At 33.7% G+C, this 26,938-nt stretch overlaps 1 protein-coding gene and 1 non-coding gene across 3 annotated transcripts; one reads left to right on the forward strand and one right to left on the reverse strand.

The window, feature by feature from the left end:
* Positions 1–470: 470 nt before the first annotated feature.
* On the reverse strand, positions 471–578 carry LOC148544237 (small nucleolar RNA R71). The gene has a single exon (XR_015901500.1). It is a non-coding gene; the product is annotated as a small nucleolar RNA R71 (small nucleolar RNA).
* A 21,235-nt stretch (positions 579–21,813) lies between these two features.
* Positions 21,814–25,655, forward strand: LOC148544238 (uncharacterized). Of its 2 annotated transcripts, XM_088498150.1 has the most exons (7): positions 22,857–22,869; positions 23,158–23,279; positions 23,372–23,413; positions 24,369–24,455; positions 24,552–24,712; positions 24,808–24,924; positions 25,550–25,655. In XM_088498150.1, exons 1-7 carry the CDS (start codon positions 22,857–22,859, stop codon positions 25,653–25,655), a joined length of 648 nt encoding a protein of 215 aa, XP_088354276.1. The 2 variants fall into 2 exon arrangements, 1 of the variants encoding a protein (XP_088354276.1); XR_015899274.1 differs by lacking the exons at positions 22,857–22,869; positions 24,369–24,455; positions 24,552–24,712; positions 24,808–24,924; positions 25,550–25,655 and adding an exon at positions 21,814–21,854 and having other exon boundaries at positions 23,372–23,647.
* Positions 25,656–26,938: the final 1,283 nt, after the last annotated feature.

Genomic DNA, 26,938 nt, shown 5'->3' on the forward strand with positions numbered 1-26,938 from the left:
AGAGAAAATTAAGAGAAGCTAAAATACAACAATCCAGAGATAACCTTTCAGAAAATTTCGAACAGGCAGAGGAGATGGCAGCCGAAAATAATAATAATGAAAGGAGGATGCTTGGTGACTTTACTGCACCTAATTCCAATTTACATGGAAGAAGCATCTCCATTCCTGCCATTGGAGCAAACAACTTTGAGCTGAAACCTCAATTAGTTTCTCTAATGCAGCAGAACTGCAAGTTTTATGGACTTCCATCTGAAGATCCTTTTCAGTTCTTAACTGAATTCTTGCAGATATGTGATACTGTTAAGACTAATGGAATAGATCCTGAAGTCTACAGGCTCATGCTTTTCCCTTTTGCTATAAGAGACAGAGCTAGATTATGGTTGGATTCTCAACCTAAAGACAGCCTGAACTCTTGGGATAAGCTGGTCACGGCTTTCTTAGCCAAGTACTTTCCTCCTCAAAAGCTGAGCAAGCTGAGAGCTGATGTTCAAACCTTCAGACAGAAAGAAGGTGAATCCCTCTATGAAGCTTGGGAAAGATACAAACAGTTGACCAAAAAGTGTCCTTCTGACATGCTTTCAGAATGGACCATCCTGGATATATTCTATGATGGTTTATCTGAGCTATCAAAGATGTCACTGGACACTTCTGCAGGTGGATCCATTCACCTAAAGAAAACGCCTGCAGAAGCTCAAGAACTCATTGACATGGTTGCTAATAACCAGTTCATGTACACTTCTGAAAGGAATGCTGTGAATAATGGGACGCCTATGAAGAAGGGAGTTCTTGAAGTTGATACTCTGAATGCCATATTGGCTCAGAACAAAATATTGACTCAGCAAGTCAATATGATTTCTCAGAGTCTGCATGGAATGCAAGCTGCATCCAACAGTACTCAAGAGGCATCTTCTGAAGAAGAAGCCTACGATCCTGAGAACCCTGCAATAGCAGAGGTAAATTACTTAGGTGAACCTTATGGAAACACCTATAACTCAACATGGAGAAATCATCCAAATTTCTCATGGAAGGATCAAAAGCCCCAACAAGGCTTTAATAATGGTGGAAGAAACAGGTTTAGCAATAACAAGCCTTTTCCATCATCCACTCAGCAACAGACAGAGAACTCTGAACAAAATGCTTCTAATTTAGCAAATCTAGTCTCTGATCTATCTAAGGCCACTGTAAGTTTCATGAATGAAACAAGGTCTTCCATTAGAAATCTGGAAGCACAAGTGGGCCAGCTGAGTAAAAGGATCACTGAAATCCCTCCTAGTACTCTCCCAAGCAATACAGAAGAGAACCCAAAAGGAGAGTGCAAGGCCATTGACATAAGCGCCATGGCCGAACCTGTGAGGAGAGGAGAGGACGTGAATCCCAAGGAGGAAGACCTCCTGGGACGTCCAGTGATCAATAAGGAGCTTCCCTCTGAGGAACCAAAGGACTCTGAGGCTCATCTAGAGACCATAGAGATTCCATTGAACCTCCTTATGCCCTTCATGAGCTCTAATGAGTATTCCTCTTCTGAAGAGAATGAGGATGTTACTGAAGAGCAAACTGCCAAGTTTCTTGGTGCAATCATGAAGCTGAATGCCAAACTATTTGGCATTGATGCTTGGGAAGTTGAACCTCCCTTGTTCATCAATGAACTAAGTGATCTGGATCAACTGACATTGCCTCAGAAGAGACAAGATCCTGGAAAGTTCATAATACCCTGCACCATAGGCACCATGATCTTTAAAGCTCTGTGTGACCTTGGTTCAGGAATAAACCTCATGCCCCTCTCTGTAATGGAGAAACTGGGAATCTATGAGGTGCAAGCTGCTAAAATCTCATTAGAGATGGCAGACAGCTCTAGAAAACAGGCTTATGGACAAATAGAGGACGTGTTACTAAAGGTTGAAGGCCTTTACATCCCTGCTGATTTCATAGTCCTGGATACTGGAAAGGAAGAGGATGAATCCATCATCCTAGGAAGACCTTTCCTAGCCACAGCAAGAGCTGTGATTGATGTTGACAGAGGTGAAATATTCCTTCAATGGAATGAGAACTCCCTTGTATTCAAAACTCAAGGATCTCCCTCTGCAACCATGGAGAGGAAGCAGGAAAAGCTTCTCTCCAAGCAGAGTCAACCAGAGCCCCCACAGTCAAACTCTAAGTTTGGTGTTGGGAGGCCACAACCAAACTCTAAGTTTGGTGTTGAACTCCCATATCCAAACTCTAAGTTTGGTGTTGGAGAGTCTCAACAAAGCTCTGCACATCTGTGAGGCTCCATGAGAGCCCACTGTCAAGCTATTGACATTAAAGAAGCGCTTGTTGGGAGGCAACCCAATGTTTATCTAATTCTTATTTTTATTGTTTTTCATGTTTTCTTAGGTTCATGATCATGTGGAGTCACAAAATAAACAAAAAAAAAATTCAAAAACGGAATCAAAAACAGCAGAAGAAAAATCACACCCTGGAGGAGCATCTGTCTGGCGTTCAAACGCCAGAACAGAGCATAGTTCTGGCGTTCAACGCCAGAAATGGCAGCAAATGGGCGTTGAACGCCCAAAATGGGCACCAACCTAGCGCTGAACGCCCAGAGTTGTGTGCAAGGGCATTTTGCATGCCTAAATTGGTGCAGGGATGTAAATGCCTTGACACCTCAAGATCTGTGGACCTCACAGGATCACCTCAGGATCTGTGGACCCCACAGGATCCCCACCTACCTCCACTCACTCTCTTCTCTCTTCTCAATCATCCTCTATTCCCAATAAACACTCTTCCCTATTAACCCTTTACCACTCACATCCAAACACCCACTTTCCTTCAAAATTCAACATCTCTTCCCCACCCAATCCCACCCATATGGCCGAATACACATCTCCCTCCATCTCCTCCATATCTTCTTCTTATTCTTCTATTCTTTCTTCTTTTGCTCGAGGGCGAGCAACATTCTAAGTTTGGTGTGGTAAAAGCATAGCTTTTTTGTTTTTTTCCATAACCATTGATGGCACCTAAGGCCAGAGAAACCTCTAGAAAGAGGAAAGGGAAGACAAAAGCTTCCATCAAGGATCTATAGCTCATTGGTAGAACATTTGACTGCAAATCAAGAGATCCCTGAGATACCTCAGGGGATACATTTTCTTCCACACAATTATTGGAAGCAACTTAGGGTGGAACATCAAGAGCACTCCTTCATCCTTCATGAAATCAGAGAAGATCTAAAAGCAATGAAGGAGGAGCAGCAAAGACAAGGAAGAGACATAGAAGAGCTCAAGGACATCACTAAGGTGGACTCATTCCTTGTTCTTACTTTCTCTGTTTTTTCGTTTTATATGTTATGTGCTTATCTGTGTTTGTGTCTTCATTACATGATCATTAGTAGTTAGTAACTATGTCTTAAAGTTATAAATGTCCTATGAATCCATCACCTCTCTTAAATGAAAAATGTTTTAATTCAAAAAAACAAGAAGTACATGAGTTTTGAATTTATCCTTGAACTTAGTTTAATTATATTGATGTGGTGACAATGCTTCTTGTTTTCTGAATGTATGCTTGAACAGTGCATATGTCTTTTGAAGTTGTTGTTTAAGAATGTTAAATATGTTGGCTCTTGAAAGAATGATGACTAGGAGACATGTTATTTGATAATCTGAAAAATCATAAAAATGATTCTTGAAGCAAGAAAAAGCAGCAAAGAACAAAGCTTGCATAAAAAAATAGAAGAAAAAAATAGGCGAAAAAAAAAATAGAAAGAAAAAAAGAAAAAGCAAGCAGAAAAAGCCAATAACCCTTAAAACCAAAAGGCAAGGGCAAATAAAAAAGGATCCCAAGGCTTTGAGCATCAGTGGATAGGAGGGCCTAAAGGAATAAAATCCTGGTCTAAGCGGCTAAACCAAGCTGTCCCTAACCATGTGCTTGTGGCGTGTAGGTGTCAAGTGAAAACTTGAGACTGAGCGGTTAAAGTCAAGGTCCAAAGCAAAAAAAAAAAAAAAGAGTGTGCTTAAGAACCCTGGACACCTCTAATTGGGGACTTTAGCAAAGCTGAGTCACAATCTGAAAAGGTTCACCCAATTATGTGTCTGTGGCATTTATGTATCCGGTGGTAATACTGGAAAACAAAGTGCTTAGGGCCACGACCAAGACTCATAAAGAAGCTGTGTTCAAGAATCATCATACTGAACTAGGAGAGTCAATAACACTATTCGAAATCTGAAGTTCCTATAGATGCCAATCATTCTGAACTTCAATGGATAAAGTGAGATGCCAAAACTATTCAAGAGGCAAAAAGCTATAAGTCCCGCTCATATGACTGAAGCTCTGTTTCATTGATGGTTTGGAATTTATAGTATATTCTCTTCTTTTTATCCTATTTTGATTTTCAGTTGCTTGGGAACAAGCAACAATTTAAGTTTGGTGTTGTGATGAGCGGATAATTTATACGCTTTTTGGCATTGTTTTTAGTATGTTTTTAGTAGGATCTAGTTACTTTTAGGGATGTTTTCATTAGTTTTTATGTTAAATTCACATTTCTGGACTTTACTATGAGTTTGTGTGTTTTTCTGTGATTTCAGGTATTTTCTGGCTGAAATTGAGGGACTTGAGCAAAAACCAGATTCAGAGGTTGAAGAAGGACTGCTGATGCTGTTGGATTCTGACCTCCCTGCACTCAAAGTGGATTTTCTGGAGCTACAGAACTCGAAATGGCGCGCTTTCAATTGAGTTGGAAAGTAGACATCCAGGGCTTTCCAGCAATATATAATAGTCCATACTTTGGCCAAGAATTGACGACGTAAACTGGCATTCAACGCCAGCCTTCTGCCCAAATCTGGCGTCCAGCGCCAGAAAAAGATCCAAAACCAGAGTTGAACGCCCAAACTGGCACAGAAAGTGGCGTTCAACTCCACAAATGGCCTCTGCACGTGCTACACTTAAGCTCAGCCCAAACACACACCAAGTGGGCCCCGGAAGTGGATTTATGCATCAATTACTTACTCATGTAAACCCTAGTGACTAGTTTATTATAAATAGGACCTTTTACTATTGTATTAGGCATCTTTTGATCAGCTTAGGATCTTAGGATCATCTTTGAACGCATTGTTCTTAGACCATGGGGGCTGGCCATCTCGGCCATGCCTGGACCTTCACTTATGTATTTTCAACGGTAGAGTTTCTACACTCCATAGATTAAGGTGTGGAGCTCTGCTGTTCTTCAAAGATTAATGCAAAGTACTACTGTTTTCTATTCAATTCTTCTTATTTTGCTTCTAAGATATCCATTCGCACCCAAGAACGTGATGAAGGTGATGATTATGTGTGACGCTCATCATCCTTCTCCCTCATGAACGCGTGCCTGACAAACACTTCTGTTCTACATGAATTAAGCTAGAATGAGTATCTCTTAGATCTCCTAACCAGAATCTTCGTGGCGTAAGCTAGAATGATGGCGGCATTCAAGAGAATCCGGAAAGTCTAAACCTTGTCTGTGGTATTCCGAGTAGGATTCAATGATTGAATGACTGTGACGAGCTCCTAACTCGCGATTGCAGGGCGTTAGTGACAGACGCAAAAGGATAGTAAATCCTATTCCGGCATGATCGAGAACCGACAGATGAATAGCCATGCCGTGACAGGGTGCGTGAGCATATTATTCACTGAGAGGATAAGATGAAGCCATTGACAAGGGTGATGCCTCCAGACGATTAGCCGTGCCGTGACAAGGCATTGGATCATTTTCCCGTGAGATGACCGAAAGTAGCCATTGACAGTGGTGATGTATCACATAAAGCTAGCCATGGAAAGGAGTAAGACTGATTGGATGAAGATAGCAGGAAAGCAGAGGTTCAGAGGAACGAAAAGCATCTCCATTCGCTTATCTGAAATTCCTACCAATGATTTACATGAGTATCTCTATCCCTATTCTATTTTAATATTAATTCCGAAAACATCTTCATCACTTTATATCTGCCTGACTGAGATTTACAAGGTGACCATAGCTTGCTTCATACCAACAATCTCCGTGGGATTCGACCCTTACTCACGTAAGGTATTACTTGGACGACCCAGTGCACTTGCTGGTTAGTTGACGGAGTTGTGTCCACACATAGAGCCACAATGAGGATTCAATACAATTATATATTGTTAATCACACACAAGTACAAAGAACGTGGAACACAATTTCGTGCACCATCAACCAATATAAACTTTATATTATTATTAATCTTATTAATATTATTATAGTAGTATTAATAGTAATATAAACTTTATATTATTATTAATATTGTTATAGTAGTATCGATAGTTGTATAAAATATTATTATTATTATTATTATTATTATTATTATTATTATTATTATTATTATTATTATTATTATATATTTTATTTGTTTTTTTTCCTTTTTTCATTAATCATAAAATATATAAAAAATTTATATTAGATATTTTTGTAAAAAGTTAAAATATTTTACATTATGTGATAGTAATAATAATAACATATTTACTTTTAACGTACTAAGCTTCAATTATTCTTAATATCTAATCATTAATCGTGAAATTTATAAAAAAATTTACATTACATATTTTTGTAACAACTTCAATTCTTCAAATATTAAGAATAATTAAATTTATTATAATAATAAATATATTTTTTATACTAATATTATAAATTAATAATAATAATAATAATAATAATAATAATAATAATTTTTAAAGACTATTTTATTCGAATAAACTGAAGTGCATCTTATTTAATTCAAAAATATTATTCGTATATCAAAATCAGTCATTAAAATCAGTCACCAAGGTATTTGTGTATAAACATGTGTGGTTTAATTTATTTTCAACGTGTATTTATATTTCAACATGTATTTTATACTCGTGACTGACTTTGGTAGCTGATTTTAGTGTACACATAGCATAATCTTATTTAATTATTATTCGGTAAAAGAGTGTACATTAAAAAAAAAATAGAAAACAGAAATTGTCATTAACATATCTTATACATAGAGAAAAATTGTATTCTCTCTACAACTAATTTACAACACTTAATTATTACATCCAACACAATAATTACTAAATATTATACATAACAATATACAATAAATACATATACATAAATTTTGAAACAATAGCTTTGGGAGTTAACTAGTGTAGTTTACCTTTTAAAAGAAAATGCTTTAGAGATACGGGTTAAGGGTTATGGGCTAACAGTTACACCATAAGAGTTTAGGTTTTCAAAGCCAATGGAAAAAGGGTTAAGGGTTTCAGCTTATAGGAGATAAGTGTTAAAAGTTTAGGCTGATTAGGATTATCGATTAAAGGTGAGTGTTAAAGGTTAAGTGCGATTAGGGTTAATAAAAAAATTATAACGGTGTGTGTTTAGATTAGTGTTTGTCAAATTGAAATTCGAAAAAAATAGTGATTTTGTAAAATTCATTTTCGATAGAAATGAGGTCGTGTCAACATGATTTATGTTTGGCAATTCTATACTAAAATTGATGTTGATAAAATGAATATTGTTTGGATAAGATTACTTAAAATCATTATAGATAGATAATTATTAAAAAATCATAATATTAAATTATAATGTTATCTTTTTAAATGTATTTAATTGTTTAGTATGTTTTTTATATAGTATTTCTTTTATTACTCTCTATTTTAGCATGCAATAATTTTTTATTATTATAATAAAAATTAATATTTATTGATTAATTTAAAATAACATATAAAAATTGATAATTTTTTAAGTATTTTTTATAATAAAATAATCTTTATTTATTAAATTAAAAATAACATATAAAATGACATATTTTAGTACTCTTTTTAAGTATTCTCAATAATCTTATTTATGAATTCTAACTTTTTACTAGTTATGCTTTTATTATTATTTATGCTTAATTTTTTATTTAATTTATCATTTCTAATACGAACAATAATACATATTATAAAAAATTAGAATAGTAAACCATGCACAAGATTTACAATAATAAATTTTACAATGTCAAACCAAAAAATATTCTATGATTTTTTTGGTATTCTCAGTTATTCTTTTCCTTAATTTTATTTTGAACTACAAATTTTATTATTTATAACTCTATTGTTATGTTTGATAACTTTTTTATTTCCTTTGTCTTTTTATCAGGATTAACAATTCATATTATAACAAAATTATAATAAGACATTCAATAAAAAATCATAATATGAAATACAGCACTAACAACATAAAAAAAATTGAAATATTTGAAATAACTTGAAACAAATCTGAAAATTCTTATGGAGAAAATTATTGGAACCAACAACGACCAGAAAAATCAAATGTAAACACACGTTGAGTGAACGTAGAACCTACAACTTCTTACTTCAATAAATGCACGTTTATGATGAAAAATCACGTCTTCATTTAAGCAGAAAGGTTACCAAACACAAAAAAAAATGCGTTCAAAAAATTTAAACACACTTTTATCCTCTCCAGAGTTTGCTAAACTATTTTCTCACATATATAGTTTTCTTATTTGGAATGTATATATGTTAACCCCACAAACAAACATGTAAACTCTAAATCCTAAAAAACAACAAACTATAAATACACAACTATAATTTCTAAATCATCAACCCTAAAGATAAACCATATACCCTACAAACTCTAAATCCTACATATCTATCAAAACAATAAATGCTATCACTTTAAATTCTACACAATAACTCATAAACCATGAACTAAATTAAACTACCAAAATTTTAAATTCTCAATCATAAAAACAAAATCCTAAATCCAAATAACTACTCATTACATCCTTTATCATAAAATTAAACTTAAAAAATTATCCGAGATAACTAAAACAGACATCCTAAACCATTCAACAAAATATTAAGTTATCATATGATCTAAATTTAACTTTATACTATTCTAAGTCATATAAAGTTTTAATCTTTTACTTAAGTTTGTTTTATAAATTTAATTCTACTGTCATAACAAATTAAATTTATCACATCATAACAAATATTTTATGTATACTCTTCAATACAAAATAAAAATCTTAATAAATAAACAGGTGAACTTCACCAACATTATAGCACGCTGAAAATAATTAATGGGTGCTATGCATATTGGATAGAATTTACCTTATTTGTATTGTAGATATCTACCATAATGGATCTAAATCAATGTAAACCTTTTGTCTCTCTTTTTTTTGGCCGAGAACCTTTTCTTTTTTTTTTTTTTGGTTTCAACATTTATCTTTTTATTCTAGACCTTTTTACATACTTTACCAAAAATTTTATTTTTTAACTCATTCTACACTTTCTTTTACACTGTATGTAGCCTAAATTAACTACACAATCAACAATTGTGTATCCTAAACTATGGGTCACATACAACAAAAAAGTCATGTCAATATTATAAAATTATTTTATAGCTGAACTTTTTTAAATGTCTTAATTAGATGATTATATTTTTTTATTGTTAATTATTAGACAAAGCATATCCATTGTAGGTCCAACTTTTACAACTATTAGTTGTCACTGACCAAGGTTCAAGTCACTTTTACATTGCAAAATACACGCATACACACTCCCAATTTGACACGCACGCTTCAGCAGCTGAGGAAGGAATCTTCTTTTAGCATAGTAGAATTTTTCGATGTATTAATCTTCACAAGAAACTATAACCAAATACTTCATGCATCAACAATAAGGTGTAAAATAAAATTATGTGTGGTTGAATTTTCACTTTAGACTCTTTCATTATCTGATGTAGACTATGAAATTCACGAAAAATATAGCAAATATAAACATGAGAATACAATCATTATGACAAATTGTAGTAAAATAGAACCCTAAGAACAACCAATTGTAATAAGTTCAACACAACAAACACTCAACAAAGAAATTGCAGGAAAAAATATAGAAGAACAATTAAATACTTACTACTGGTGTTTAGTATTGGGGTTGGAAGAGAAGAAAAAGTCGCCAGCCAGGGAATTAGGGTTCGCACTCGTAAAAGAGAGGAAGATAAAGGATGATGCGAGGGACAGTGAATGGTGAACGCGAATGCCAACCGCAATGATGAACTGTGAAGGTAAACGCGAACTGCATTGGTAAATGGTGAACGTGAACTACGACTGTGAATGGTGAACACGAAGCGAACGGTAAAGGCTGTGCTATTACTCATCTCTTCTCATCTCATCTCAAAACATGAGTTAAACCCCGATTGGTCATGAGATTCACCAAATACATCGATTTAGTCTATAATTTCTCAGTTGAATTATTTATATCTTTGAAATTGAATAAAATGCACTTAATTAGTTGCTTTCTTACTTTTCAGTCAACTTGCTTCTGCCGGGAGTGACCTAACACCCTGAAGTGTCTAATAATGGTGGCAATTGAAATTGTATAATTCAATTTGGTCCCTTATCCCCTTTTTAATTCTAACTGTAGTAGTATCTCACCACTTCTTCTTCTTCTTCCCTATGTGTTCATTTTCTTTATTGTTGTTGTGCTATTTGGAACCATGGTTGGACGCGCAAATGAAGATGATAGGAGTTCTATTCGATCAACAACAAAGATGCCAAGTCAGAGCAAACGTCTCGTGTAACACCCCAACTTTTAGAACCTCATGATTGTACCAAAAGTAAGGCATTACTAACCTAATTCTTTTTATTATCTATTTAATATTGAGCCTTTACGCATAAATCTATCGATGGTTTTACTAAAATTTATAACTTTTTCAACAAGAATAAACAACACATATTCACATACTTAATATTAATAATACATTGTAGTATTACATACAAAAGTAATTACAGAACCTACCCCTCTGAATAAAACTCTAACTAACAAGGCGAGAGAAAAATAAATTCTAACAACTCAAGTCGTGAATATAATCTTCTATGCTCCTTTAACTCCGCACTAAACCTTCTCATATGTAGCTGAAAGGGGGTGAAAATAGGGGTAAGAACTGTGGAGTTTTTAGTAGGGTCGGGGTTAGAAGTTAAGTTTGTTTTATATATACTTGGTCAGCAATAACAATCAACAAGGGACAATCCAATTCAACAATTATAGAATGCAGAATTCAAACAATCATTTAGCACACCAACAATCACAGAAAACACACTCACAAACAAATATGCATAAACAAGTATGATGCATGTTTATCTCTAGTGCAAGTAATGAGCTCATCTGTTGGTTTCAACCCGCTCCCGACATAACTCAACAACCTTTGTCTGAGTTTGGCTTCCAGTGTCATAATCTCTGTAAGCAACCTCTATCTTACATGTGCGACTCTCTTGAGCCGATGTATGCAAACATAACTTTTGTAAGCAACATTGGCCTTACAGGTGAAGCTCTCTCTAGCCAATGTATGTATCGATAACCTCTGTAAGAAACCTTTGTCTTACAGGTGTGACCATCCTCTGGATTGGCCGATGTATCTCTAGAAGAAAATCTCAGTGGACTCACCACCATATCTCTGCTCACTTTCAGCAGGAAAGCAATCATCTCAGCTCGTTCTTAGTGCCAAACAATATCTCTGCTTATCTTCTTTTTGTTTCATTCTTTCTTTCATTTCTTTTATTCCTACTGTCTACTCTCTTGTGGCAGAGGTTCTTTAGATTCTTTTAATACTTGCTCTCTGCTCTCCTGTGGCAGAAGTTCTTTAATATTTTTCTTTCATTTTCTTTCTTTTCTTCTTCTTTTCTTTCCTGCCATTTCATAATATAATTTATCTCCGCATTATTCCCTCGCCTTTCCCTAAATGTCTTATGGAAAAGAATTATAAAGTACTTTAATTAAGTCTGTGTTCTCTAAAACTTTTAAGATTATTCGGTTTTCTCTTTTCTAACTTATAATAATATTAATAATATCTCTACTAATTAATATTCGTAATAAAATATTAACAATAATATAAATAGAATAAATTAAATAGTAAATAATATATATATATATATATATATATATATTCTTAAAATTTAATTTATAAAATCTTATTTTTAAATTTTTATTAATTACTTTCTAATCACGAATTTTTTAATATTCTATTTTTAACCTTAATATTTTATAAAATTATATTTGAAACCCTTACTTATTTTCATATTTATAAAAGTAACCCTGAACTTTTATAAAATACCCATTTATTTTATTCTCCATAGTTTATTTATTACCCAAAATACACAAAAACTTATATAATTACAAATTGTACCTCGATTTTTATATACAAATACAATGTTACCCTTCTAAAATAAAGTTTAAATATTAATCTTCCTCTTATACCGAAACCGAAACCCTTAGCCATTCCCTTTCAAAATATCACTTGTATTTTAATCCGTTTTCGAGTATTTCGGTTACCAATTTTTCTCAACTTTTAATTTAATCTTTCAACCACCAAATCTCATTAATTTTCTCAAAATACCACATCACAACCATTCTAAAACCATTAAAACCACTACATCTGAGCTGTTCCTCATAGCCAAACTAACAAATCATAAGCAACAACAATAATTCAACATAAACTAATTCAAATTCAAACAATAATCAACCAAATTAACATTTACTTATCAAATTCACATTTAATTATTATAAAGTTACCAAATCCTATCTCCGTACGAAATTAAAACAACAGAAATTTTGGAGAATTTTTTTGACCGAACTATTGAAGAGAAAAACGTCAGAAATCATTTGTACCTCCTAAAATTTTAATTGGCCGAATTCAAAGAGAAGAAAAGTTACGTCACCATCAACTTCTACCGGACAAAAGTAATGCTAACGTATAAAGAAGAAGAATACGAACGCTTTATTGAATTAGATTTTCTTATTGAAATCGAAACTGAAAAATCAAAGGAGTCACGGCTTCTCTCCCTCCTCATTCGGTCACTTCTCTTTTTCTTATTTCCTTGATTTTTGGTTCGGTGATTTATTAGGAAGAATGAAAGATGATGATGGTGGTTAACAAAAATTGTAAATATGTGTCACGTTATATATATGTATCCATTAGCCACGTTACTCACTTCTTTCTTTTCCTTTCCTAATGATTCGGCCTTAATGAATGATAGGGGTGGCAAAACGGGTCGAGCCCGTCGGGCCGATCAGCTAAACCCGCTAAAAAAGGCGGGTCGAGTTAGGAATTGGAGCCCATCAAATTAAAAAAATCCGCCAAACTCACACCGCCAAATTGGCGGGTTTTGGCGGGGCGGGCGGGCCGGTCCGCCGGGCCAAAGGTTTTTATTTTCTTTTTTTTTAATTAAATAAAAAAGTGATTACTATTATAAAATTAATAATTATAGAATTTTTAAACACTTTTTTTTTCATTTTTTGTTTTTATTCTTTTTTGAGTTATTAACTTTATTTATTTTATTTTACAATTTTGTATATATGCTCAAATTATGTGACTTATTTTTTAAAATAAAGATGATTCTATTGACAAATATTATTTTGAACAATTTTATTGAAGTTAAAAATAAAAAAGAAATAGTAAAAAAATTATATTATAATTTGACTATTTTTTATTTGTATTTGATTTCTTAATTATTATTTTTTGATTAATTTTAATGAATTTTATTTTTCAAAAAAAAAAAAGAGTCAAGCGGGCTAGTCCGCCAACCCGCCAATCCGCTATAAAACGGGGCGGACTAGCATTTTAAACCCATTTTAGTTGGCGGGGCAGGCCGGTCCGCCCCATTTATGTGGCGGGCCTAGGCGGAGCGGGCGGGTTGGGGCGGGCCAGCCCGCTTTGCCACCCCTAATGAATGATTATGATCAAAGGAGGAGAATTAGCCAATTAGGCTTGATAATTGAGGTGTCATGGTTCCATGTGATCCACGGTCATATTTATATATATGCTTATAAGCCAAGTTTTCTTTTTTTTTTTGTTGCTTCCTTAATGACTTCGGCCAATAGGTATATATATAATCACAAATAATAATAATAATAATAATAATAATAATAATAATAATAATAATAATAATAATAATATTTTTTTTTTCGAATTATCTTATTATAATAAAAATTATTTAAAATTTTAATAAATTTTAAATTCAAAGTATCATAAAATTTGATTTAATTACTTTTAAAAAAATAATTTTTTTAAATAGAATAAAGTATTTTTTTCCTCCAACGTTTGAGGTAAGTCCCAAAGTTGTTCCTAACGTTTTAATCGTTCTATTTAAGTCCCTAACATTTCAAAATTGACTCAATATTGTCCTGCCGTTAGGGATCCGTTAACAGAATTGACTGCAAAACAAAATTGAGACAATTTTGAAACGTTAGGGACTTAAATAGAACGAAAACGTTGGGGACAAAAATGATATATAGAAATAAATTTTAATTTTATCCTTTAATAATATCAATTTTTTACTGTATATAATATTCAATTACTTTTAATCACATCTAAGTAAATTACACTTAATAACACTACTTTCATTCTAAATAATTTTTTTTATATTTTTATATTAACTTATAACTTTAAGTGTAAAATTAAAAAAAAAAATATTTGGAACGAAAGTAATGTGATTAAGTGTAATTTACTTAGATGTGATTAAAAAATAATTGAATACTATGTACAGTAAAAAATTGATATTATTGAAGCATAAAACTAAAATTTATTTCTATGTATCGTTTTTATCCCCAACGTTTTCGTCCTATTTAAGTCACTAACGTTTCAAAATCGTCTCAATTTTGTCCCACTGTCAATTCTGTTAACGGATCCCTAATGGTAGGACAACATTGAGTCAATTTTGAAACATTAGGGACTTAAATAGGACGATTGAAATGTTAGGGACAACTTTGGGACTTACCCCAAACGTTGAGGACAAAAACGATACTTTACTCTTTTAAATAAAATAATAAATCATGAATAACTCGTTATTTAATTTTCAAAATTTCGGAGTGTTACATCTCGCGAGTGCCAGAGCGGTATGGCTGTGGGTGTTGCCCTGTGCTCCGATGGTCTGGAATAGATACCCACCCAAAAACTCAAAAATCAATTCTTGCTGGAAACAAGGTCACGCGTGCGCGTCGCCTACGCGCACACATGGGAAGCGAAGAAAAGTGGGTGACGTGTAAGCGTCGCCCATGCGCACGCGTGGAAGGTAGAGAGGTAGGGTGATGCGTGCACGTCAGCCACGCGTACGCGTGGATGCATTTTGTGCTCCTCGCACAAAACTGGCATGCTACCATCACAACTCTCTGGGATTTATACCACGCACCTACATCAATACAGAGACGCATACGCGTCAGCCAAGCACACGCGTGAGAGAGTAAAAATCGTGAGTGACGCGTGCCGGTCGGCCATGTGTGAGCGTTGGAGTACGTTTTACCTAAAATTTTACGAAGTTTAAAAGCTGCAGGATTACATTTTCAAACCCAAAACTTCCGACAGGCATAACTTTTTCGTTTCAAATAATTTTCCACCCGTTCTTTAAATGGCATAAACATCTCAAATCCAATTTTATTTCTAAACAAGTTTGATACAAATCGGGGATTTGGAGATCAAGTTATGCTCCGTCAAAGTAGACCAAAATCACAACTTTCATAAAAACCAACAAAAACTACATTTTCAACACAAACTAATTTCAAACCTTTTCAAAACCAACCAAAACTTACCAAAAATCAACCCCAAGCCTCCTCAACTCATATTTTCAACATTCTCATTAAATTCACAATCCACCGATCCACCATTTTGACCAATCTCAATCAAATAATTCAATTTCAAACAAAATACCATATCATATATTTCACTCCACATCTCAAGTTCCAACAATACCAATTCCATCAACCCCCAACACATAAATCCATATCATCATATACAACCCACATGCAATATCAACAAAGACATCAATTACTCCCTCAAAACCAATAACCACATAATCCTTACAATCTATTGTAACCAAATAACAACAATCACAATTCCATTCAATCTCATATGACATCACACAATACACACATCACTTACCTTTCTTACTTCTTTCTGGCCTCCGGCCCAAGATTTATGGTCTCCGGCCCAAATTCACAATTTAAATGCATATTCCACAAACTAATATTCATTATCCAATTCATCAAATTCTCAACACACCAAACATACAAATTCACACAATTCTCAACCCAATTATTAATTTACATTACATATCAATTATACATATTAGTACCAATCATTTACACAATCCAAACCTAATCCTAGGGGCATCTAGCCTAGGAATTCTCATCACACCATACAGTACTTAAATGAAACTTAAACCGTACCTCTTAAAGCCAAATCAATTGAGCCTCTTCTTTAGAAGTCTCCATAAGCCTTAGCTCCAAACCTCACCAAAGGTCCACAAGTAAAACCAACCTCCTAATTGTGCACCAAAATTAACCAATAATACTCTTAACCCACTATTTTTTATGATGAATATCATCAATGACTCATACTAGAGTATCTCATAAAACTTAGATAGAATTGTAGAGGATGAGAAGAGTGACACGTGGCCACAAACTACTCGTCAATCGGAGTTCCGGAGAGAAAGTTATGGTGATTTGAAGTTTGGAAAGCTAGCTCTTCTTTCTCTCTTCTCTCTATCCGCCCCCTCTCTCATTCCCTAGGGTAAATAAGCTGAAATGCTCATAACTAATATTTATATATGTTGAGTCTTAGGCCCACTTGGGCCCGGTTCATTTGTTTTAGTCCGTTGGCCCAATTTTGGACTAAAACCTTTAAGATTAGAGTTTTAAATCGTATTTTAAATATTTCTAGCTTCCCAAATTATAATTTCTCATTTTCTAACCTTATTCACTTATAATTAATTTATTCAACTACAGTACCGGATAGATCTCAGCCGGTATTGCCGGTCAAATTTCCAGTGCGCATTTTTACGCAGAAAATTATGTTTTCCGACTCAGAAAAATCCACTAAGTCCAAATATCATATTTAAATTATCGAATTCTGATTGCTAAATTTTTTCACCATGTTCGCTCCTATTTAATTTATTATTTAATTAATTTCGGTTTGACCGAATTTTACATTGTGTCAATGGGTTTCGCAAAGAAGCCTTGCTCCTTCCTTCAATGATTTTGAGCCAATAATGGTCAGAGTTCAGATGAAATTCAAAAAAAATATTTGACAAAAATTATTAAAATTTTATTTTTTTTATATTTTCAACGTGTTATATATATTAAAAATTTAAAATTTTTTATTATTATATTCTTAACATATTTTTTAGGATATAACTTAGCTAATTCTTTTATTTTATTTATATTTTTTATTTTTAGAATTAAATTTTGATATATTGTCAGTGTAAAATAAATTTACATATGTATCCAATTACGTAATGTCATGTCATAAAAAATAAATACCTTTTATATTGATCGTGTGAATGATCATTTAAAAAATAAATGTAATTAAACAACCGTATAAAATCTTTTATACCGTTAGTACATCAAAATTAAATTTTAATTTATATCTAAAAGTATAAGATAAAATATATATTAAATTAATTTAATAAAAAATAAAATATTATTGTAGCATTAAAAATTAATAAATGTAGTTAATTAAAATTTATATCCTTAATATTTTTTTACTCAACTTTATAATAATAATAATAATAATAATAATAATAATAATAATAATAATAATAATAATAATAATAATAATAATAATAATAATTGTAACACTCTACCATACAGAGTCTTATGCTTAAGTCATAATTCAGAGATGGCAATATATTACGATTTCTAACTGTTAAAATTTAGTACATATAGTAGTGTGAATAAAGATTATAACTAGGAGCCTTTGGAGAAAAAGGGGTAAAACAAAAATCACAACTCGAAAACGCAACACTCCGATCGAAAACGTGACGATCAAGGATAAACCAACGCGAGATTATATATATACAAAGGAGTGTCTAAAACAAGAATATCAAAACTCATAATCCGGTTGCGAAGATAACCGGTCCGAGCATAACAATATATACAAGTAAATAAAGTAGGAAACCCCAAGGAAACCCAAAGGGACATGAATACAAGAAAACCTATTCTCCAAAATCCCCTCTAGAAGGAGTCATCATATTTTGTATTATTCAGTGGAGATAAAAGTATCTAAGCAAAACATATAAACCAAAATAGAGTCCTAAGAACAAGGATCTTCGCTAATCCAGAAGTCTCCAGCATGTCTCAGCGAGAAGTCTCGCATCCTGCATCTGAAAGCTACAAAATCCGCATGGGTGAGAACCGGAGGTTCCCAACATGGTAACAGTTTTCACATATTTAACATGTAATATCAGAGGAAAGCAGAAGGCAATCCTAAAACTTCCACCAGATAAATTTAAAGCTTATAAACAAGCTAAACCATAATTGGCAACTGACTAAAGATTCTTCAGTCTAACTAATACTTCCCTTTCCAAATCCTTCAAACCTCCCAACCACCAGTAGGAGTATAGTATGGCAAACACAGTTATATCAGACAAGAGATATACAAATAAGAACAGATAAGGCATTTAGACAATTAGCAAGTAATATGCAGTCAATTAGACAATCTCAAACAAATCACGTAGTATGCAATGTGATAAATGCCTGTCCCTAATGGCTGATGATATCATCTGTCGGTTACATAGCCAACCCGACAAGTCCTGGTAGTTAACCATTGGACTGTCCCTCTGTCATGCATCCCCAACTCGAGTTATACTCAACATAATCATGATCATAATCATGATCCATATCCAACACCCTCAATGGTATATATTCACGGGGGTGAGCTCATCCGGAGCTTTCACAGTGCCCGGCCACCCTTATGACATAGGGTCAACAGAGTCTCGAGTCTCCACCTGGAGCACGTGGTGGCTAGCCACTGCTTTCTTTCAGGGAAACTCGTGTCTCAGATAGTGAAAGTGCAACATTCACATTTCATTCAATAGCATATATGTATTTATACACGGTCATAATCAATAATGGCACCGCCGTAACACGGCCATAATCTAGCCATCCAGCTCACAGTTAAATCCATAACCAGCCAATTCATAACAATTGCAGCCCTTAGCCTCATGGCACATACAGCAGTTCCACCGCCATCTTCTGCATCTCATATAGTCATCTTTGATCCTCATTGATCATTCATTTTTTCCTTGCTTCACTCGCAAGTTATCACATCCCCTAACTCTTCTTCTCATTGCTAGGCATATCATAATGATTTAAGACATAAGTGGTGAGATCGAAGGTTTAGAAGTATGAAATTTGGCTTTTAAAACTCAAAAATCAACTTTGGGATGAAAACAGGGCCACGCGCACGCGTGGATGGCCAAAAAGTTGCATCGACGCGTATGCGTCGCCTACGCGCACACGTGGAAGGAAAATAGTCAAGGGACGCCTACGCGTCAACCACGCATACGCGTGGGTGCATTTGTACCCCATGCATAGAACTCGCGCAGTGTTCGTGCAACTCTCGAAAAATTTGGCTGGGCAACCATTTTAGCACATCGACGCGTACGCGTGGGCCACACGCACGCGTGGATGGCATTTTTCAAAAAACGACGCCCATGCATCAAGCACGCCTACGCCTGGGAGGATATTCTGCTAAAAATTTTTCTAAGTTAAAAGCTGCATAATTCATAGATTAAACCCCCAATCTTCCAACGGACATAACTTCATCGTTTTAAAACGTTTTTCGCCCGTTCTTCAAACGGGATAACCACCCCGGATCAAATTTCAGTTCTAGATAAATTTGGCACAAAACGGAGATCCGGAGTTCAAGTTACGTCCCATCAAAGTATGTCCAAAAATCACATTTTCATACAAAACACAAAATGCCGTTTTCAAACAAACCAATTTCATCCCTTTTTGAAAGCAACCAAATCATACCAATTTTAACCCTTTTTGAAATCAAGGAAAGTATGCCAAAAATCAACTCAAGCCTCTTGAACTCACACATTAACACTTTACCAAAATTTCTAAAACCACCATCTAACCATTTTAACACTTCTCAACCAAATGGCTAAAGGACAAACACAATAACATGTCATACATCCTTCCTCATCCCAACTTCTGATAATACCATTTCCAATCAACCATCATTATGCATAATTAATATCATACTCACCATCAACATGGTTCCACCCACAAAATTCAACCTCAATCATTCATCAAGCATATATCACAACATGCATTTCCTCATAGATCACACCATCAAGGCATCAATATTCATAATCACATATATGACCACATCATATATCTCAATCATTCAACAATATCAACAATTCAATGTCTATCTTAGGGCCTCTAGCCTAAGTATTTCCTACCACGTTACATTTTAGATACGAGAGACCGAGACCATACCTTAGCCGATTTCCCAAGCTCAACCGGAGCACTTCTAAATCACTTGTCCACAAAGCTCTCAAGGTCTCAACACCTCCAAGAACAGATTTTTACCACCAAAAATTCCTTTTCAAGCTTTTCAAAGTCTCAATCAAGTTCCAATACCCACATATACACAACCTAAGCCACAATCATCATACCCATACACAATATCTCAATACCCAAACATCATAGAACAACAAATTACACTAGAGTTGAGAATCTTACCACATCCAAGGTCCAAGGAGACAAGATTAATCTTCTCCTTCAAGAGAGTTGGGTCCTATAACATCAAAGAGCCCAAAATCTCAACATTTCACCCATGAAATTCAAAAATAAGGGCTGGAATTTCGAAGAAGAAAATATAGCTTACCTCAAGATTGATTGTATAGTTTTTGTAGAGCTCTCTACGGTGAATGCGTGGCCGCAAATGGTGCGGCAATCAGAGCTCTAGATGAAAAGTTATGGTGGTTTGAAGATCAAATGAGAGAAAGAACTTGAGAGAGTGTTCTTCCCTCCATGGCCTCCATTTTCAGCATGTTTGAGTGATAAGTGAGGAGAGAGAGTGCTGAAATGAGGGTTTTAGAGTTTAGTTATGTTGGGCCAAGGGCCCACTTTGGGTCCCGTTGGCCCGGTTTAGTCCGTTTGGTGCAATCTTGGTCCAATTTCTATAAAATTAGTACCGAAATTCTCGTTTCAATCTCCTCTATCATTTTTAGCCATAAAAATCACATTTTTTGCTTTCTAGAATAAATTCTCATTTATGAGTTAATTAGTCATTAATTAACCGAGTTTTACAATAATAATAATAATAATAATAATAATAATAATAATAATAATAATAATAATTGTTATATGTATTTAATTCATAAAAGTTGAAATAACAATGACATTATTACTTATTAATATATTAATATTGATAATGAATAAATAAAAAATTATTTAATATTTAATATTTTTATATTATTTATTTTATATATTTTGATATATTTATTCAATTTTTTTATTATTTTTATATGTTATATATTTATTTCACGATTTAAAATTTTTGAATTTATCATTGCAGAAATAAATTTTTTCAATTTTTTTATTTAAAAAATAAAATATAATTTTTTATTGTTAATTTTATAAATAAGATTAAAAAAATAAAAAAAAAGATTAAAAAATTAATAATTATACTTTATCTTTTCAATTGAAATAAAAAAATTGAGAATTCCTGTAGTTGCTCACTTTAGGAGCTGGCATGCACTGCGAATTCCTATGCTTTTCTGAAATGGAACACATTAATAGGAAGAATTAATTGTATCCTATCATTTTGCATAAGATAAGGATTGAAAGATAAATGCACACACTATGTGGATGCCCATTTGGTTTAAGAATTTGAAAGCTGCACAATCTTATCTCTTATAGAATATTATTATTCTTTCATAGTTTCATCAATTCCGCAGAGTTGTCAAATGCCCATTTCTTCGTGACGTATAAATTATTCTAGAGCCGTGAGTATAAGCCAAAGCTAAAAAATGTATTGTCCTAAATAGGGGTGGTAATATGTACCCCACTCGCAGGTATTCAATCTGATTCCATCCGTTCGAGTAGGATTGTTAATCTGATCTGCAGCAGGTAGGATAGAGTGCGGGTAGAATTTTTGTGCGGATCGGATAGGGTGTGGGTTGAGTTTTAACCCTATCCGACCAACCCGCACTCTATATATATTTATATTATATACTTATATAAAAATATGTTTTAAGTGGATGTTGAATCAAAGATTTCTCACTAAATGCAAAAGATTCTTAGTCACTAAAAGAAAATCATTAGTTGATAATTTAATATTTTTTTTTTACATAAAAATCAGTTCTATTTTAAATTATCATCAAGTTATATAATAATGTTGTATATTTTTTGTAACCCGCGGGTAGGGTCGGATATCCGCGGGTTAAGAGCGGATAGAGTTAGGATTAAGATATTCTCAATTCGCAGATAGGGTAGGGTTGAGTTTATATAAAAATTTCAACCAACGAGTAGAATTAAGGTTGGATCCAAACCCTACCCTACCCTATTCATTGCCACTCCTAGTCCTAAATCGTATATATATTATATTACATTATATTTATGCAATTCTTTAAACAAATTTTATATCACATAATAGGAAGTAGGAGCCAGGAGGATATGCGTAAGTCTAGAACACTAGTAGAAATAACCACGTTCTAAGCGGTTAATTGGCTTGCAAGTTGCCATCATAGTATCTCTTTTATTATTACATCTATTACATTTGTTTTTAACTTCACTATTACATCTATTTTTTAAATTTTAAAACTAAAATTGGAGAATAAAAGGATTTAGGTTATTTTTCTTTACCCTTTGATCAACACTGCACCAAGCGTTAGAATGGAGAAAATGAGGAGACGAGATGTTGACGAGGTACATTAGCGTAACGTAATTTTTTTTTACAGTATTAGGCTTTAGCAATCTCAAGACGAAGTGTATTAGCGTAATGTGACTTTTTGATTGGATGATAAGAAAAATGCTACCTTCTGATTAGCAGATGACAGTGAGCCACAGATCCAGAGATGAAAATCCGAGGTATAGCATGATTAAATCTTTTAAATTGGCTCTAACTTTCAAATTGGGCGCTCTTTTTTTTTCTTTTTGAGAGAGTGGTGTTTAGGGTTTGGATTCCGAACAGTGTTCTTCGTATTGTCTATATATTCTATTCAAATTGGATTTGTGAATATGTATCCGATTCAAATTCCATAGCTTTTTCAAAAAAACGACTTTTGTATACTTGATAGAGCTATGCCTTCCTGTGTTTTGCTATGGCTCTCATGAATCCTGTTGGTGTTCTGAATCAAAAAATGGATGTTGTTGCAGATATCAACCCAACGAAGCTGGCTTGGAATCTGAAAGTCAGAATTGTGCGCCTGTACGAGTTTCCTAGCAAGTGGAACCCAAGAGAGATTTATAGCATGGAGTTGGTACTTCAAGATGAAAGGGTCAATTACTAAACTCTAAACTTTTCTAATTAGATTCACTTTGGATTTTTTTATCCATTGTGGTTTATTCTATTTGCTTCTTTCTGGTGTAGGGTGATCGTATACACTGCTCCATCCCGAAGTCAAATATGGCGGTATTTAGGACCTTGATTTATGAGCATGAACTTTATGCAATGAAAAATTTTATTGTTCAAGTAGTAGGACAATCTGTGTGAACAACTAGCCACAAGTATAAACTGAACTTTTATACTAAGACCTTTGTCAGTTTGCTTCCCAGCGACGTTTTCTGTTTAATCCTTTTCAATTTATCTCATATGAGAAGATTAAGGCAATGGTTGGTGTGAACAAGAACTATTTGTTGGGTAAATCAAGTTACTGATTATTTATTTTGTTCATTCTTTTAATGTTATTTATAATGTTGGCTACTTATTTGGTTAAATTTGTATGTATCTTTATGAATCTCTTTGTTCTTTGGGTTGCTTTGTGTACTCTTTTGTAGACTGTATGGGTCATGTCGTAGGAAGAGAGGACGTTACACTATTGGTTACAAAATCAGGAGAGGAGAGGAGAGTAAATGCATTAAACTACACTTGGAAGATCTAAAGTCTGTTTCCTATTTATTTTAATTCTTTTTTCGATTTTGTGATTTACCACTGATTTATCGTTTGGGTGGGCTTTGTTTACATTGTTTGTCCTTATATTTTGTTCCACTTAAAAAATTAAGGGAACATCATGAAGTGCACCCTCTTTGGTGACTTGGTGGACGAAGCCCTTGGCTTATTTGATAAAGATGATGGTCATCCTATTATCTTGGTGGCACAACTCTTTAAGCCTAATTTCTATCTCAATGAGGTTAATGTTTAAAATAGCCTTTATGCCTCTCGCTTGTTTTTTCACCTTGAGATCCCCGATGTTCTTGCATTCAAGAATAGGTGTGTTGAAAGTTTGTAGTCCTCACTTAACTGGCTCCCTTATTTCATTAATTTCACTATAATGTCCTCGTAAGATTTTTTGCCTATTTTATCTCATGTGCTTCAGTTTAATAAAGAGAAGTGATATAAAGGCTCAGTGTATTAATTATATATACAGAGCCAGCCTATAAATTCAATTAGTGATGAGTTGCATGGCGGTTCCTTACCAATCACTACTATTGAGGAGGTTTTGGACAAAACTAATGTAAGCTCCTCTATTGTTGGTTTTTTCAACCATGGCGTGCTTTGTTCATGTGGGTCTACTACTAGCGTTATTGTATTTTTTTTTTTTTTTGTATAGGAAACTTCATGTTGGATACTAGCCACTGTGGTTTCTATTGAAATTGGTGGCAGTGATTGGTATTATGCTTTGTGCAAGAGTTGTCCCAGAAAAGTGAAGGAGAATAAAGGTTGTTATCTGCGCAAGCATTGTGGTAAAGTTGGTATCAATACTCCTCTGAGGTAGAGACCTTCCAACTTAAAAGGGCTTAATATATTTAAGTTGTTTTGGGTTATTGCTCACTTTTCTAATGTATTTCATAATGCGTTTTCAACAGGTACCATCTTCATGTTATTGCCGCTGATGGTACTGGCTGTATTGGCCTAATCATTTGGAACCAAGAGGCCAAACTGGTTGTTGGAAAGTCTGCAAGTGAAGTAAAAAAAATCTCAGTGTAAGTTTTTTAATATTTGTGTTGAAAATGATTTAGTACCTCAGTGTAAGGTTTTCAATATTTGTGTGGAAAATAATTTATGTACTCAATTCATTAGAGAGCAATAAATAACGAAACTGATTCTTTTTTTCCTAATATCTAGAGAGGAGAAAATGTGGCATGCTATCCCAAAGTTTTGGATAGCATTGTCGACAAAAAAATTTCTGTTTAAATTATCCATTACGAAGAAAAATCTCACCTCAATTGATCAAGTGTATAATGTAGTTAAGATCAGCGATGATGACACACTCATAGCCCTTTATGAGTCCCAGTCTTGCTCTATAGATATGGTGGTGTGTTTTCTATCTTTTAATTGTTATGTTGTTCAGTATTTACTTTGTTGTTGTAGTGATCACACTGTTTTTCTAAATAACTACCTCTTAGGGAGTTGACCAAAGTATTTCCAATCTATTGCCTGCATCCTTTACTAATAAGGCTGAGTCTGATGTACATTCTGTGCAGTTTTGTCTTTATCTAAGGTTTGTATATCATATGAAACATGCATAGAGCATTTGCTGTGAGCAAATTTTATCAATCCCTCCCTCTTAAGATCTGTCTTTTCTGAGATGTGTTGCTACGCATGCAGGATTCAGGTTCGGAGAGCATTTTTGAGTGCGGTCTTGAGACTCCTAGCAAGGGTGTTGTGGCTGATTCAAATGCAGGTGCTACTATTGGTGGGGTGTATAGTCTAGATGTTCAGGGCTCTACAACCAAGCCATTGAAAGGTCGTGCTGGGAAAAGGAAGCTTGAGTAGTTAGTAATCATAGACTTCTATTAATGGGGAATCGGAGGAAGGCATTTCCAGCTTAGTTGAAAATGCTCTTTTATTTATATACTTTTTGCTTTAATGTCATCTTTAGTTGTTTTCTGCACGAGAACCTATTTGAAAGTTTATTGTAAGAACTCTATATATGTATGTCAATTATAGTTTGATGCATCTTTTGTAAATAAAATTTATAAATAGATAGTTTATTAAGTTGATTACATTTTTTTGTAACTTACCTTTGGAAACATATAAATAATCATTTCTTAGATTTTGATTATTTAAGCTGCTTTGTTTCATTTAAGCTGATATTGGACGATAACAACTCTTAAATAACAAGAACCTAGGTTAATGATAAAGTCGTGCCATTTCATTGTACAATTTGAAGTCTGAATTTTTTAGGATCTTGATTCGTGAGCATGAACTTTATTATTATAAGGAATTTTATTTTTCAAGCGGTAGGAAAATTTGTGTGAACGACTAGCCACAAGTATATACTGAGCTTTTATACCAAGACCTCTGTCAGTTTGTTTCTCAGTGACAGTTTCCTGTTTAATGCTTTTTAGTTTATCTCATATAAGAAGATTGAGGCAATGGTTGGTGTTCACAAGAACCACTTGCTGGGTAAATCAAGTTACTAATTATTTATTTTGTTCATTCTTTTAATGTTATTGTATCATCTTGGTAACTTATTTGGTTAAATTTGTATGTACTTTTATGAATCTCTTTGCCCTTTGGGTTGGTTTGTGTACTCTTTGTGTATTCTTTTACTGAAGTCATGCCATTTTAGTATACAATTTCTATTTGTGTTCCAGATCCAGTGCCAGATGTAGAATACTATGAAGTAATTAAGAATATAATTATGCATGGGCCATGCGGAACTGCACGAAAAAACTCACCTTGCATGGAAAATGGACAATGCATTTGTCACTTCCCTAAAAAATTTGTTAAACATACCACCATTAATCATAATGGGTATCCAGTTTACAAACGGCAAAATGATGGTCGCACTATTGAGATATCTGGAATTCACTTGGATAATCGATACGTTGTTCCCCACAATAAGTTCTCGTTGTTAAAATATGGTGCTCATATAAATGTTGAGTGGTGCAATCAATCCAAATCAATCAAATATCTCTTAAAATATGTCAACAAGGGAAGTGCTCGGGTTATAGTATCTTTTTATTCAAATTCAGAAGTTGAGAATACAAA

This window comes from Arachis ipaensis, chromosome B9, assembly GCF_059453495.1.
Source record: "Arachis ipaensis isolate K30076 ecotype BB chromosome B9, ASM5945349v1, whole genome shotgun sequence".
NCBI classification, from domain to species: Eukaryota; Viridiplantae; Streptophyta; class Magnoliopsida; order Fabales; family Fabaceae; genus Arachis; species Arachis ipaensis.

Coding starts and splice junctions, on each gene's coding strand:
- LOC148544238 (XM_088498150.1), top strand. Junction 24,456..24,551: donor AGGTTTTGGACAAAACTAAT/GTAAGCTCCTCT, acceptor TTTTTTGTATAG/GAAACTTCATGTTGGATACT. Junction 24,713..24,807: donor GGTATCAATACTCCTCTGAG/GTAGAGACCTTC, acceptor CGTTTTCAACAG/GTACCATCTTCATGTTATTG.